This window comes from Silurus meridionalis, chromosome 21 (assembly GCF_014805685.1).
Source record: "Silurus meridionalis isolate SWU-2019-XX chromosome 21, ASM1480568v1, whole genome shotgun sequence".
Lineage (NCBI taxonomy): Eukaryota > Metazoa > Chordata > Actinopteri > Siluriformes > Siluridae > Silurus > Silurus meridionalis.
In genome coordinates this window covers 11,018,864-11,034,889 of record NC_060904.1, presented here as the reverse complement: position 1 = coordinate 11,034,889, position 16,026 = coordinate 11,018,864, and the positions used below count along the sequence as shown (strand labels likewise).

The 16,026-nt window shown below is 39.3% G+C and overlaps 1 protein-coding gene across 2 annotated transcripts in view; it reads left to right on the top strand.

Annotated features, from left to right (window-relative positions):
* Positions 1-16,026, top strand: part of bmp6 (bone morphogenetic protein 6) — a 36,551-nt gene that overhangs the window by 5,228 nt on the left and 15,297 nt on the right. For both annotated transcript variants that reach the window (XM_046833747.1, XM_046833746.1), the window contains exon 2: positions 13,668-13,860. In XM_046833747.1, the coding sequence (XP_046689703.1) occupies positions 13,668-13,860 (193 nt within the window). The remainder of the gene's footprint in view (positions 1-13,667; positions 13,861-16,026) is intronic.

Genomic DNA, 16,026 nt, shown 5'->3' with positions numbered 1-16,026 from the left:
AGGATCATAGGGTGACGTATAAGAGTATAGGAAGGTGCACACAGGTGGACTATGTGCTATGCAGGAGATGCAACCTGAGGGAGATTGGAGGATGTACTGCAAGTTAGAGCAGTAAAGGATGGAGAGGGAAATGTGTTGACTAGTGAGGAGAGTGTGTTGAGAAGGTGGAGGGAGTATTTTGAGCAGCTGATGAATGAGGAAAATCAGAGAGAGAGAGAAGGTTGGACGATGTGGAGTTGGTGAAGCAGGATGGATATAGATAGGATTAGTAAGGAGGAAGTAAGAGGATGAAGAGTGGAAAGTCGGTTGGACCAGATGACATACCGGTAGAAGCGTGGATCGATCTTTAAGCATAAAGGAGATGTGCAGTCTTGCAGTAACTACAGGGGAATTAAGTTGATCAGTCACACCATGAAGTTATGGGAAAGAGTAGTGGAAGCCAGGCTGAGAGAAGAGGTGACCATCTGTGAGCAACAGTATGGTTTCATGCCGAGGAAGAGCACCACAGATGCCTTATTTGCTTTGAGGATGTTGATAGAGAAGTATAGAGAAGGACAAAAGGTATTGCATTGTGTATTTGTGGATTTAGAGAAAGCGTACGACAGAGTGGCATTGTATGAGGAAGTCAGGTGTGTCAGAGAAGTATGTGAGGGTGGTGTAGGACATGTATGAGGACAGTGTGACAGCAGTGAAGTGTGCAGTAGGTACGACAGACTGGTTCAGGGTGAAGGTTGGACTGCATCAAGGATCAGCCCTGAGCCCTTTCCTGTTTGCAGTGGTGATGGACAGGTTGACGGACGAGGTCAGACAGGAGTCTCCCTGGACTATGATGTTTGTGGATGATATTGTGATTTCTGGTGAGAGTAGGGAGCAGGTTGAGAAGAGCCTGGAGAGGTGGAGATATGCGTTGGAGAGAAGGCGAATGAGAGTCAGTAGGAGTAAGACAGAGTACATGTGTGTGAATGAGAGGGAGGGCAGTGGGTGATGCGGTTGCAGGAGAAGAGCTGGAAAAGGTGGAGGAGTTCAGGTACCTAGGGTCAACAGTGCAAAGTAATGGAGAGTGTGTTAGAGAAGTAAAGAAAAGAGTGCAGGCAGGGTGGAGTGGGTGGAGAAGAGTGACAGGAGTGATTTGCGATAGTAGGGTATCTGCAAGAATAAAAGGGAAAGTTTATAGGACTGTGGTGAGACCTGCGATGTTGTATGGATTAGAGACAGTGGCATTGAGTAAAAGACAGGAGGTGGAGCTGGAGGTAGCAGAGCTGAAGATGTTAAGGTTTTCGTTGGGAGTGACGAGGATGGACAAGATTAGAAATGAGTTTATTAGAGGGACAGCGCATGTAGGATATTTTGGTGACAAGGTCAGGGAGGCGAGATTGAGATGGTTTGGACATGTGCAAAGGAGAGACATGAATTATATTGGTAGAAGAATGCTGAGGATGGAGCCACCAGGTAGGAGGAAAAGAGAAAGGCGAAGGAGGAGGTTCATGGATGTGGTGAGGGAAGACATGCAGGTAGTTGGTGTGAAAGAGGCAGATGTAGAGGACAGGGTGGTATGGAGAAGGATGATCCGCTGTGGCGACCCCTAATGGGAGCAGCCGAAAGAAGAAGAAGAAGATTCCTGAGCCCATGTTGTGATTTCCATTAGAGTAGCATTCCTGTATGTGATGCAGTGCCATCTAAGGACCAGAAGATCACAGGCATCCAGTATGGTTTTCCGGCCTTGACCCTTACGCACAGAGATTGCTCCAGATTTTCTGAATCTTTGGATGATATTATGCACTGTAGGTGATGATAACTTCAAACTCTTTGCAATTTTTCTCTGAGAAACTCCTTTCTCATATTGCTCCACTATTTTCCACCCCAGCATTGGGGAAACTGGTGATCCTCTGCCCATCTTGACTTCTGAGAGACACTGCGACTCTGGGAGGCTCTTTTTGTACCAATGTTGCCAATTGACCTAATAAGTTTCAAATTGGTCCTCCAGCTGTTCCTTATATGTACATTTAACTTTTCCGGCCTCCTATTGCTACCTGTCCCAACTTTTTTTGGCAGCCCTGGACGAAGCGAACAGATTAGAGAAGAGGAGCGGGACAGAAACACTGATCGCTGGTACCTCAGGAGCATGTTTTACTCGACCGAGAAACATAGAGAGTGAGAGAGAGAGAGAGAGAGAGAGAGAGAGAGCTATGAAAATAAAACAAATTAAAATGATACGACCAGCATAAAAACTGATAATTTCTAAATATAATAATAAACGTAAATCCACTGTGTTGTTTTTTGTTCTTTTTGTTAGCTTGGGGGTTTCAATTTAGCAGTAATGTATTATGTGTTAGCGGCCAGAGCAGCCCCTTTAAGAAGGTAGCGGATGTAGGAAAGACATGTGACTGAGACATCTTGACATGTATCAAGAGTGAGTTATAGACAGATGTGGCGGAGAGAATCCGATAATTTTCCAAAATAAAACATCATTCAGAATCAGACAATAAATAAAATGGAAATAATGTAAATTATGTATTCTTTCTGTGTGGCCCGGTACCAATTGACCCATGGACGGGTGCCGGTCCGTGGCCCGGGGGTTGGGGATCACTGATCTAGAGTGTAATGGAACGTTGATTCTAGGCATTCAGTGGCCCAGTCGAGCTCTGCGGGGTCATAAAACTCGCTGCAGTAGTTGACATGAATGTACATTTAAAATCTGACTAAGACAGATTTTAAAGAAGATAAGGTAATGATCTGAAATAGCTCCAGACTGTGGAATTATGACTATATTTTTTATATTGAGTTTCTCAAATCATCCTTAATGTTTATCCTTAATTATTATAAAATTAACCAGTAAGTGCATTCTGAAAACAATGTGTACAAACAGCAAAATATTTTGTCTTGCAAAAGCCTATATTTTTCTCAAAATTCTTAGTTCATCTCTTAAAAGTAAGTATTTGTGTCAATAAACATCTCATTCCAGTCAGAATAAAAAGTCCCTTCATCTTTGTTCACAAACAATGTCGTCAAAATGTTTAGCCATGTTGTCAGTATGATGGTGCACAATTTCAGGATTTCTTGATATAAGCTGCAGTTTGGATTACAATGATTGAAAACGGACAAAGATTAATTTCTTCTGTACGGCATCTATGAATTTCAGCAGCACAAATTTCTTCATTTGATTGCATATTTGATTTATATTCATTGCAAAAGTATAAGTAAATAGTAAATATTTATAAGGCTATGGCAGTGCTATGACAGTGAAAAATAGGCAAACACTGTGGTAAAAGGTACAAGTAGAAGTTTATAAGGCTATAGCATAGAAAAAAAAATTGCAAAATCTAAACAAACAAGTACACTTTGTATGTATACGTAAATGTGAAATACTAGGCAGGATGTACAGTACATATACACTTGCAATCAGAAATATTTAACCCCCTCACCTCAATAGACAATACAGTGATGTTGATGAAAGATAATGAAAATAAATGGTAAAAAAAAAAACTTGTGAAACAACAAACAATATTTATTGCTACATATTTGAGTTATTTTGGCAACAGAAGTTGACTTAACTTTAAAGTCTTGTAACACATGAGCATGTGCAGTATTATTCAACCCCCAGCTTCAGTACCTTGTGGAGCGCTCTTTAGTTTTTATAACTTCTAACACGTGTTTTCGATAAGTGCTGACAAGCTTCTTGACCCACCTCTGTGCTTGACTGTGGAGATGGTATTCTTCTGGTCATAAGCCTGACCTTTTGCACGCCAGACATACCGCTGGTCCATATGTCCAAAAAGTTCCAGTTTGGTTTCATCAGTCCATAGAACTGTCTCCAAGAACTCTGTAGTTTTATTCCTCCTGGCATATTCTAGTCGACTCCTGATGTTCCTTGAGGTCAAGAGTGGAGTGCGTCTTGGGGTCCGGCCATGAAGTCCTTGAATATTTAGTGCACGTCTTATAGTTGCCACTGAAGCACTTGTTCCAGCCTTCATCATGTCATCCTGTAGCTGTTCTGCAGTCACACGGGGGGTTTTCTTAGCTGTCCTGACTAAGTTGCTAAGGGCCCTTGATGAAATTGTGAGCTTTCTTCTACGGCCAGGCAGGTTTGCAGCTGTTCCATAAGTTTTAAACTACCTTATAATGCTCCCAATGGTGTCTCTTGGAATGTTAAATCTTTTGAAAATCTTCTTATACCCAAGGCCTTTCAGATGTGATGAAATACTCTCCTCTCTCAGCTTTTGTGGAAGGTCCTTTGTCTTTCCCTTGATTGCAACTCACCTTGAACAACTTCATTTTATATATAGGTTTATATATGCATCACATCTGAAGCAAATGAAGGATCGTTATAGAGTTCCCAAAGGCTTAATGATGTTTCAGCTCCACTTCAGACCATAAAAACTGTCAGAAAGCTTTAAAAACAACATTATATAGGGGTTGAATAATTGTGACATGGCGATCTTAACAAATATACTGTTACACACAAATACTGCATCATACATTTTTTGTGTTGATTTTATGTATCACTTAACTTAAGAAGCCATCCAAAGCAGAATCCTGCACTTTGAAAAGATTTTTAATTATAAATCCTTAAAACTCTTTAGGGTTTGAATATTTCTGATTGTAAGTGTAGATACACAAAGAAAATAGTAGTGCAAATGTATGTAAGGCAAAATGTGTAGAGTATGAAGGGTATAAAAATATAAATATTCAATATGTACATTTTATGTACAACTGTACAGAAGTTATATACAGTGTTTATACAGTGATCTAAGAGTGTAGTGTACAGTTCAGTAGGATAATGGTGGACGGAAAGAAGCTAGTCCTGAACCTGCTGGTTCTGGTGCGTATGTTCTTGTATCTCCTTCTTGATGAAAGGAAGTTAAACAGTTTGTGATTGGAATGTGAAGAGTTCTTGATGATGGTGTGAGCTCTGCGCAGACATCTGCTGTGGTGAAGGTGCTTAATGGCGGGGAGTTGGGTGCCCGTGATGTGTTGGGCCGTGGTTCCTACATGCCAGAAAACTACAACTATCATACCAATCCCAAAGCATTCAAATTCAAATTATAAATTACAATTTTATTTGACACATACACATACATACAGAGTACGACATTGCAGTGAAATGTTTTTATACGACTGTCCAACATTTAAACATGATAAAGAAATAGAATATAAGGATTAAAAAATAAAGTAGATAAGTAAAAAAAAGTATAAAGTATAGAAAAATATGTATATACATGAATTCTATAATGGATGAGTGGGATTGATAAGTATGGCAGATATTGACTGTACAAATTAAAGCCATTAAAGTATTTTTCTTGTGATGGTTCTTAAAGTGTCCATGTGCAGTATAGTGTGGTATAAAGTGGCAATATGCTGTGCAAGTTCAGAGTTTAGAGTTGAGTGACAGTCCAGAGTTAAGGTGTCATATAATAATGCAAAGTTGTGCACAAAGTTTTGCAGTTGTGTAGCAGTTGTGCATTCAGCTGCAGAATGCTACAATGCACCCCTATTGTTATTAAGTGCTTTGAGAAACTGGTTCTGAAACACCTCACTGTGGGCCTACCACCCACACTGGACCCACATCAGTTTGCCTAACAGGGCAAAAGAGGATGCAGTTTCCACAGCTTTTCTTTCAGCCCTCACCAACCTGGATAAAAACAACCCCTACATCAGAATGCATTGACTTCAGATCTGCGTTCAATACAGTCCTCCCCACTAAGCTCAGTGACCTGGGTATATGCACCTCCACTTGCAGACTGATTCTGGACTTTCTCACTAACAGAACTCAGTCTGTTATGTTAGGCAAATAAATATCCTGAACCCTTATTCTAAACAACTGCATCCCACAGGACTGTGTTCTGAGCCCACTACTCTACTCCCTGTTCAATCCATGACTGTGCTCCTCTGCATAACTCCAACATCTTCATCAAGTATGCAGATGACATTATTGTGGTCCGCCAGATCAGCAACGATGAGGAATCGGCCGACAGGGAAGAGATCCGAAGCCTGACAGCGTGGTGTGCCACCAACAACCTTACCCTCAATGCCATAACGACTAAAGAGCTCATTGTGAAATTTCCCAAATCTAACAACAGGAGACCCTGCCCAATCTACCTCAAATGTAACTTAGGTAGAGAGGGCCTCCAGTTTTAAGATCTTGGGAGTTCACATCTCTGAGGCTCTGTCCTGTCACCAGAACACTTTAGCTCTGGTTGGTACTGCCTGTACTTCTTGATGAGTTTTAAGAAATCTCATCTCAAGTTTTTCTAAAGTTTCCAGATGCACTGTAGCTGCGACATCACCTCCTCTGCCATTTAGATGGGGCTGGTGGGTATAACTTTACCTAGGAGAACTAGCTTCATTTAATGCTAGATATTCATTCGGTTTAATCCACGTTTATGTCAAACACAGTACATTAAACTCCTAATCGTTAATAATTTAAATTTATGGTCAGTGCTTTTCAATTCAATTCATTTTTATTTGTTTAGCACTTTTAACAATGACCATTGTCTTATTGCAGCTTTACACAGATAATGTGGTGATTAAGAATTAATAAGAATGTTCTTTATGTGTAAGTTTGTCCCTGATGAGAAAGCCGGTGGCGAGTGTGGCAAAGAAAAACTTTTGACATGAGAGATCTAATATTCAACAATCCTATCTTTAGATCGGAGGTGCTGCTGGTGCATTTAGTCTTATTTAATCTAATGTTAAAGTTACTTAATTAGACTTTCTGAGAATTTCTACATTTTGGTTTTGCTCGGGAGACAGACACAGTCTCAATTTGGGAGGACCCTAAGTGAGGACTCGGTGCCACTAACAGACGGTTGGTTTAGCCTGTTCGTCTGCTTCCTGTCCTTGGCTCTGGATAGTCACTAGTTATCTAGTCCTGTTCTGAGACTATGACCTATACTATAAAAATGAGAGTAGCACCCTCCTGAGTGGGATGGATACCTTTATCTTAGAGAACCTATCCTAACCACTAGACCACCACGGAACCATCTTAGAGAACCTATATTTAAAAAAACCTAATTAACCCGCTATCTCCTGTGCCCTGGCTCCCATTATAAACTTAACCTGTGCTGCTGGTGCCCCTAAAAGCCTTGCTAATTTCGTGTGCCTTAGAATAGAGTCTTTGTTAACCAGATCTCTTTAAGGCTCTCTTAAAGGCGAAGAGCAAACCTGTTTGAGACATGAAGCAGAGAGGAATGTTGCTCCCTTAGGCGAGCCTTATCTTTGGCTTTACGTGTATGCCGCTGAGTCGTCACCAACTCACCCCGCTGTGAGGGCTCTAATGCAGGAGCTAGGCAATGCTAACTCTACCTAAGGCATTCAGACTTTCCTCTGCAGAACCCGGACCTGCTCTTGCACTCAATGCTCTCTAGACTCTGGATGTGCTCCCCAAATGCTTGAATCTTCACCATCAAAGAGCTATCTAACTTACACTTCTCACAGATAAAATTATCGCTAGCGGCAGAGAAAGACTGGCTATACATACCAGACTCCATTCAGTGAATGAGATGGATGCTTGCGATATCAGAGAAATTACATAACCTTAATTTGGTTACTACAGTGTGTGTTTTTGCAGTTCTTTTGGGAAAGGCCTCCACTCACTGCTTTTGAACAGGAAAAAAGCGCTGTTCCAAAAGGAAAAAAAAAAAAATGCAGCTAATGGAATGTAGAGAATACAGGAAAACAAGATGAAATTTCAAGATTGTTTAAAGTAAGAAAGATAAAAAACTGTAAAACTTAAACTCCGACACAAACACAAAATTTGAGGCATACAAATCAACAAGAGGAAGCTACGTCACACAGCTCAACTGTGTGGATTGGAAGTAGACTGGTACAAAATCTGGAAATGCAGGCCCAAATGCTTAATGCCTTTTGACAAATGACAGGTGGTGGGAGATTTTCTTTAAAGACATGCTGAACATCCACTTTGTGTGCTGACTTAAGGTTCTTTATGATGAGACCCACCATAGTCATGTTACGGACAAACCTAATGTAATTTAAGCTGTGAATTTACACAGTCATGAGTCAGCAGAGAAATTGTTATGAACAGAGGGTTGTGGTGTTACTCCCAATGTGTCCTTGGTCAAGCTGAGGGAGGAGCTCAGGAGGTACAGAGCAATGATTGTGGTGAATGCTATACTGAAGTCTGCCACATGTTCTTCTAAGTCAGATGGGCATGTGCTGACTTTGACTCTATGATGGCAAGTTGCAGTTTGGCCCTCATATTTCTCAGGGCTGCTCTGAAGGTGGGGTATCGGGTCCTCAGCAGTATACTCATCTCTGTGGCCATTCAGGTTGTTGCATGTAATAATAGTCAAGTTTGCCCCCCATGGATCAGAATTTTTTGTCCAGCATTTCCCACATATGGGGATTTGTAACACCTTGAGAAAAATGACAGAGCAGGGCATATTATTGTGCTAAAAGAGGCCACTGCCATTAAGAAATTCTGTTGCCATGCTTTGATGTTAACTAAACTTGAAACTCAGATCTCAATCCAATCAAGCATCTGTGGGATCTGCTGGACAAACAAGTATAATCTATGGCAACTTGCAACATGTCGATCTTAAGTTTGTTAACTTTTAAAAAAATTTATCAAATTGACAGTTCTCAAATAAATAATGTTACTGCTTCTAGTTATGGGGGTTTGTTTGAAGGGCAGACTCTCTGGGTCGAGAAAATGCAGATAAATATGTATTAATTTTCATAGTGTATGATTATTATTTAATAACAACAATTCAAATAAGATTTTTTTACATTATACATATAAAAAAAAAATCCTGCTACCCAGTCATATTCACTTTGAGTGGTCTCAGATTGAATAGAAAATGACAAACCAGAAGATGCTAAAAAAAAAAGCCTTTTTCAGCTCTTTGTTGTATTCTTAGGTTGGTTTTGTGTGTGTGCGTGATTCTAATTCTATAAGAACTCTTGCACAGAGCTCTGACAAAAAATGGCCTAGAGGAATGTGCAGTCCACATTTGGGACAGTAAAACTTGGGACAAAAAAAAGAGCATTTGGCTGAGGTACTTGTATCTCTGGAATGTGAACCACCAATATTTTGACTTCTCCTTTGGAAACAGCTGCGTTTCCTTTTTCAAAGATATTTTTCCTTATTTATCAGATCCCTTAGGAGAAATCCATCTCTGCTGTCTGACAGTAGCTTCCTCCTTACATTTGCCCCTTTGGCCTGCTTTGGGCTTGCATATACAAATATATACGCACACACTGCAACACCCAGATAATTCTAGCAGGCCTCCACATAATATAAGTACAACAGCAGTATATGTAAATGTACTTGACCAATAGACCTCTACATTGTCATATAATAGATGTATAGTTGTTCCCCTAAGTGTTACCACTAAGTTGAAAGCACACAACTGTACAGTGTCTCTGGAACAACATTTAGACCAAGGAGCTTTTGCAATAGCATAAAACTTTCCCTTCACTTTAACTATTTTACCTAAAACCTTTTCTATGAGGACAGTACCACTGTGCACAAAGCAAGCAAGCTAGTTTCTTTTCTTACCACCATTTGGATGATGACATACAGAAGTTTGGCATCTTTTGCTACACCCTTTAAAACAATATAATATAATATATAATTATCCCAAATTACTTTAAACTCACTTTGCCTTTTTGATCCTTCCATACGGCATATCCAACAGTATCTCTTATATGGACAAACACAGCATCCCTTTTTCCCCAATTTCAAAACAATTTCTCACATAACAAAAACAAACAGTATTATTTGTGACAGCTTAACTAGAAGGTAGAGTCAGGAGTAAGGGCACCAAGGGACATTGTGGCCAAGCACTCAACTCTCAAGTCAAGGGTTTGTACATCCAAATGAAGTAAGATTTACAGCACTTTTTAAATGTGCTCGCCTCACACACACACTTTAAAAGGGCCAGACTTCTAATTCTCAAGCATGCTATCATTGGTGCTAAGTTTGCTATAAATTTGAGAATGAAATCAGTGGGATTGTGGCTTTAATTCCCCATTCACACTCAGCACCCTCAATGAGAGCAAATTTCTTCTTCACTTTCAAGACTTACTGTCGGGATTCCCATGAAATCAGCTGATTCTCTGACAGACGCTCTGTGCTGACTGGGCATGATTTCTTCTTCCTGCACCCGTAGTTTGTCCCTTGGGGATAGTCTGTGTTTTTTTTAAGTCATTGTTGGATTTGGCAGCACACTACAACTCCCAGAACACATTGCTGTCTACAATCATAGCCATTGCACACTATAATATCCACAAACTAAACACACACATTTAAACACAGTCACATACACAGTAATAAATGACTCCTAGGTCACATGCTCTCTGTAAAGTATATTATTTTGTTACCAGACATTACCGGATCTTGTTTTTGGTTCCCCTGGTGTCTGATTCATGTGATGCTAATTGTCCATTGCCTGATTTTTTTATTTTGTTTTATTATGTATATTGGTTTGCAGTTATTTTTATAATTCCTTATTTAAGAATATTTGTTACTCATCCTTACATTTTATTTAAGTTTGTAGATATTGTCTTTTTTAATTTAGGCTTTGTTTGGTTAAATAAAAACAATTCTGAAGAGATTTGGTTTGTTGATATATTTAACAGACACAGACACTGAAATGTTGGAATAGGTTATGGTGAAACATTTAGTAAATCTACAGTAATAAGGTAAGACAACAATTGGAAAGTTATATTGATGTAATAAGAAATTAAATAAATGTATAAATAAATTAGCCACAATTAACAAATTTATTTTGCCAAATAATGCACTCAGGATTTATTTACTTATTTGTGAACTACACCATTCATTATTCACTGAACAATAAAAAAGATATTCAGTAGATATTACCGTAATTTCTGGACTATAAAGCGCACCCATATATAAGCCGCACCCACTGAATTTTACAAATATTTTTATTTTGAACATAAATAAGCCGCACCTCTACACTGTCTACACAAATCTACACTGAAACTAATGAACTTTACACAGGCTTTAACGAAAGACACGTTACACACGGTGTAACGGGTGAAATATGTTGCGCTTCCTTTAGGAGTATAATGGCTGTATTTTGGGAATAGCCTGGCACTGCATTCTCCGGTATTACCCCATGTATGCAAGATGAGGATTATGTCCTTATTATTTTCTGATGCTCATTTCTAAGTTTCTTTGACTAACCCGTAACGCTGTTGCCAAGAATAATAAAAAAGCACGAGTTTTGGAAACCTGTCTGTGCTTATATGATTTCTGTTGCAACTGGAGTTAGCGAGCTATCCCTTCACCCAGACTCAACGAGCTACAACGGCTTGTATCTAAACAGTAGCCGACCAAGAAAGTCATTGTTCACTGTCTTCCTCCTTCCTTTTACAACTATTTCTCTCTGGAGTTTATCTTGGCATCGGCGTGCGTTTTTCTCCTGATGCCGTGCAGCTCTGAACACAGGTGAGGTTTTTTCGTTTACGTTCGGAAATTTAATTGGTCTAATGTTATGGGGTTCAGTTTTTTGGCTTGAAGTTTGTGAAACCGGAAAAAAACCCAGGAAAAATTCATAAATAAGCCACTTCGTTGTTTAAGCCGCGGGGTTCAAAACATGGGAAAATAGTCCGCGGCTTATAGTCCGAAAAATACGGTAAATAATGATGTCTTAAGGGTTACTGAAACATTATTCATCTGTTTCTAATAATTGTGTGGTAAACATTCCAATATATGTTTTTCCTCCCTTAAAAATACATTCAGACAGACACACATGCCCCATTTACCCTAATGTTTGTTCAACTCCAAATATAAGTAGACAGTATAGGAAATGCAAATAAATAAGAATTAGCAGAATAGTATCTTCAGTGACTATGTTTTCATGGAAGAGAGATCAAGATTTCTGTGTGTGTGTGTGTGTGTGTGTGTGTGACTATTTTCCATCTGTTGTCTGTGTCACTGTGTGGGCTAATGACTATACCACAAAGGGGGCAAAAGTTATACAAGTAAAATTATGAAATGGGATTTATTTATGATTATCTAAGTTGGGTCCTACTATTTTAATTTATTTAAGGAAAGAAGTAAAAAAAAAAAAATACAGGTCAGTCTGACCACACAAAAATATTTTTTCTCTAAAGAAAACACTGCTCTTATTATAATATTAAATTGGAATTCAAAAAGGCAGCATGCTAGGATATTTGTGCATCTGAAGTGGTCAGCAACTCATTTATTTTTACCAGACATTGCAGGACATCTGAACATAATGGAATATAAACATCTTAAATCAGTTTGACAATTGAGCTCTGCAGCCCCAGGGTCTGTGTAAACCAAGTCAGGAGTCTAACCAAAAGGCTAATCCATTCAGACCAAAACGGGCTGGATTACACTCCACAGCATACCACACACTAAAAAATGACCAACTGCTAAATTTTCTTTTTTATAGAAACATTAAACTCATGGTTTAATAACCACCATCCAACATGACAGAGATACTTCAGTGATCAGTAAGTCCTTTGCAGGAGGATCCCTCTAATGACCAGAGGCTGATTGTGACTTCTGGCCTTATCACTCATGGAAAACTAGAACTCTCCTTTTTAAGAAAAATAGAAGCCACTGTCATAGCAAAGTGCCTCAATACTTACATCAATGTGATGTTTAGTTTTTCTTTAAATACCCTTTGTATTCCATTCAGCTGTCTAGTTTAAATTGAATCCTTATTGTGGTCTGATTACAGGTTGACAGTACCACAGGTTGGATGTAGTTTATGGTATTTGTGAGCTGTCCAAATATGATCACAAGTAATACTGAATATGCACAGCAAAGACATGTGGTCCATCGTAAACTCTTGAGTTGCTTCTAAAATATGCATATTAAGTTTATGTGCTGGGAATGAGTAAAACACCTTTGTTTAAAAGCTGAAGATTAGCCACTCCTTGTGGCACCTCCAAATACTGATTTTGTCAGTCAAAATGGAGGAACTGGGGTGTGAATAGTAGTGGTAATTTTGCTGTATCTAAAAATTATTTACCAGTATAATTTACACTTTCTTCTTTTACTTGCCTTTTTTTGAATGCTTCGGTTTTTGTATAAGGATGCCGTGGGAGTGTGTTTTTTTTTTTTACCTCCATGTGGTTAGGAGACATGGAAATCCAATCAGCACAGAACATTTCATCTTGGAACAGTGGTATCCGGTTTGACATGTACTTCTGTGGCAAGAATGACAGACCATGTGCCAAGCCTGGGAAGCAGAGCAAGGGTTTGGTGGTGATGGTTTTGTGTCTGTCTGTGTGCTTGTGGGTGTGTGTGTGTCTGAGGTGGATGAAGCAGCTTTACCAGGAGATGACAAATTTGTCATATGGCTAAAAGGCAAACTGTGGATATCATTCATTTTTTTTTTCTTTGGTTGTGCTGACTGTGTTAATCTGCATAACAGAACCTCCCTTGAGCTTCTATCTGTCTGTCATAACCTTTGCTTTGGGAAATACTTTGTTCAGATTATTTTTTGATTTGTATCAGAAATAAAAAAAAGCATTATCTCACAGCAGACTCTCAGTGAGCATTCTCTAAACCACAACAATTAATAACAATGTCTTTTAATTAAATAAACTATGTGTGAATGCTGCATTCAAAATGTATTATGTGTTCTGCTGTCTAAAAATGTAAGTTCTTAAGCTCCTGTGTTCCCATGTGTCTCTTTGGGCAGTTGAGTATGACCGAGAGTTGTCTCCTAACAGAAGACACCATAAGGAGTTCAAATTCAATCTATCTCAGATCCCTGAGGGAGAGAAAGTTGCAGCAGCAGAGTTTAGAATCTACAAGGAATGTGTGGGCACTGCTTTTCACAATGAAACCATCCAGCTGAGTGTTTTTAAGGTGGTGGGCAAACGACTTGACAGGTAAGAAACAGTTTTAAAATACCATGAATTCTTCTTTTTGTATTGTCAAATGCAGTGTATGCATAAATGCATTAATAGTGACTACATGCTTTAAGACTACATTTTCTTGTAACCACCTCTACATGGAATTTAGAACAGTGCAAATACACATACAAGAGGCACTGGTTTCAGTTTTGTACCATGTAGTTTGTATATTTTAATCCATGACCGCAATGCCTGACTGGAAATAGGTTGATGACTAAAAAAGAACCAAGTTAAACATGTCAGATGTTGACGTTGTGGGAGAAAGGAGGCATGATTTCCATGACTCATAACAAGGGCATGATTGGATCTTGTGTCCACTGTTAGAAAAGCAACCAATTAAGTGACTATTTATGGTTTGTCACCAGGCTGCTTTACACAAAAAATATATATTTTTTCCCCACTCAAAACAGTGACTCGCTTTTCTGTTGCTTGTCCTCATGGTTTAGTGTGAATTTTGGCCAGATGAACCTTTTCACTATTTCATTCACTGATTTTTGGCTTCAGACTAATTACAAAATCCTATCTTTATCTAATTCTTCTTCAAAATCCTAACTAGCACTGATTAATTCCTAAGACGTACTTTGGTCAAGGTGGACCTCACCATGACTCTGGTTAAAAAGAGATACATTTCAAGACAAGATTTCTCAACTCAGAATTCATCACAGAATTGAATTCTTTATTGGCCACCCTTACTTTCCACATCAATTTCCCGTGAACTAAAATACAATACATACAGGGTTCCATTATTAATTCCAAGCAATACTTATCCAAGTTGGAGCTGACATTCAAAAATTCTTAATGTGGCCTAATTTACTATTGTCTACAACTCAAACAGCACCGTAATTCAGGTGAAAGGACTGTATCTTTGCTTTAAACTCAGTGGTGGGCAGTTAGGGCCAACAAAGACTTCTCTACTGGTCTAAACACTATCAAAAGCACATATTTTCTTTCGGCTTCTCCCATTAGCGGTCGCCACAGCGGATCATCCGAATTCATTAATCCACATGTTCGATTTGGCACATGTTTTTACGCTGAATGCCCTTCCTAACGCAACCCTCCCCAACCCCCTTTTATCCAGGCTTGAGACCGGCACTAAAAGTGCACTAGCTTGTGCAACCCTAATGGCTGGGGTTGGTTCCCTGACCAGGGATCGAACTCGGGCCACAGTGGTGAGAGTGCCGCATCCTAACCACTAGACCACCAGGGAACCCACCTACATTTGCAACCTATATTCTAATATTTGTTCAATGAAATTGTATTAATTTATTAATTTATTTTTCGTCATTTCATAGCGTTTCTCTTGGCTACATTGCTTTCAATATGTGTATGTGTATGTTATATTTTTTTTGTCCAATCAGATTTTAACCTCTATGTGCTGCCATGTCAGTCTAATCTGCCCAGGGCCTGCAATGTCATTACTGCTGCTGTTTTTACCATTGTCTCCTTAAGAAATAGCTCTGTTTCTTTAACCAATCAGATTTCATATTCGCCTCACAGGGCAGCTAGCTGGCCCAGAGTAGCATCAGCATTTTTCTGTCCTCTGATTGGTTGGTTAGAGGGAAACTGTTACAGCCAAATTCGGCTGGCAAAAGACGTCCGAGTTAGACTTTTTTATGCCTACGGAAGAAGAGAAATTGATTTGGTCTCGAACATACTTAAAAATACATTTTGAAGAAAAGCTAGACATCGTGAGGAGGTCGTCCGACCCTGAAGCTAGCTAGCTTGTCTCAGCCTGGGAAAGGGTTCGTTCACCATTTCTAGACCAGTGAATACAAGCGGTACCACTGGCTTACAGCCTCTGAGGAGCGGTGCACATTATGAGTCTGCATCTCTGGTGAGTAGGTTGTATTTTATTTACATTTTTTATGTTTTTGTCATGTTATTAGGCAAATATTGATTCGGAACTGCTCCAAATGATGTAGGTGCACAGTTGCGGTGGTAGTGTAGAGGTTTGGAGTTGTCTTAACTGGATGTCTTGCTTTAGTAAAATGGTATTCACCCTCCATATGTGAAATGTCTCTCTCTGTAATGCCACATGTTGTTATATTGCTTTTTTGTATAGTATTGATGGTTTCTATAATCGCGACATGATAGTGGTGGTATTAAGAGGTGGATTAAGTCGGGTAAGTCCCCACTGAAGGC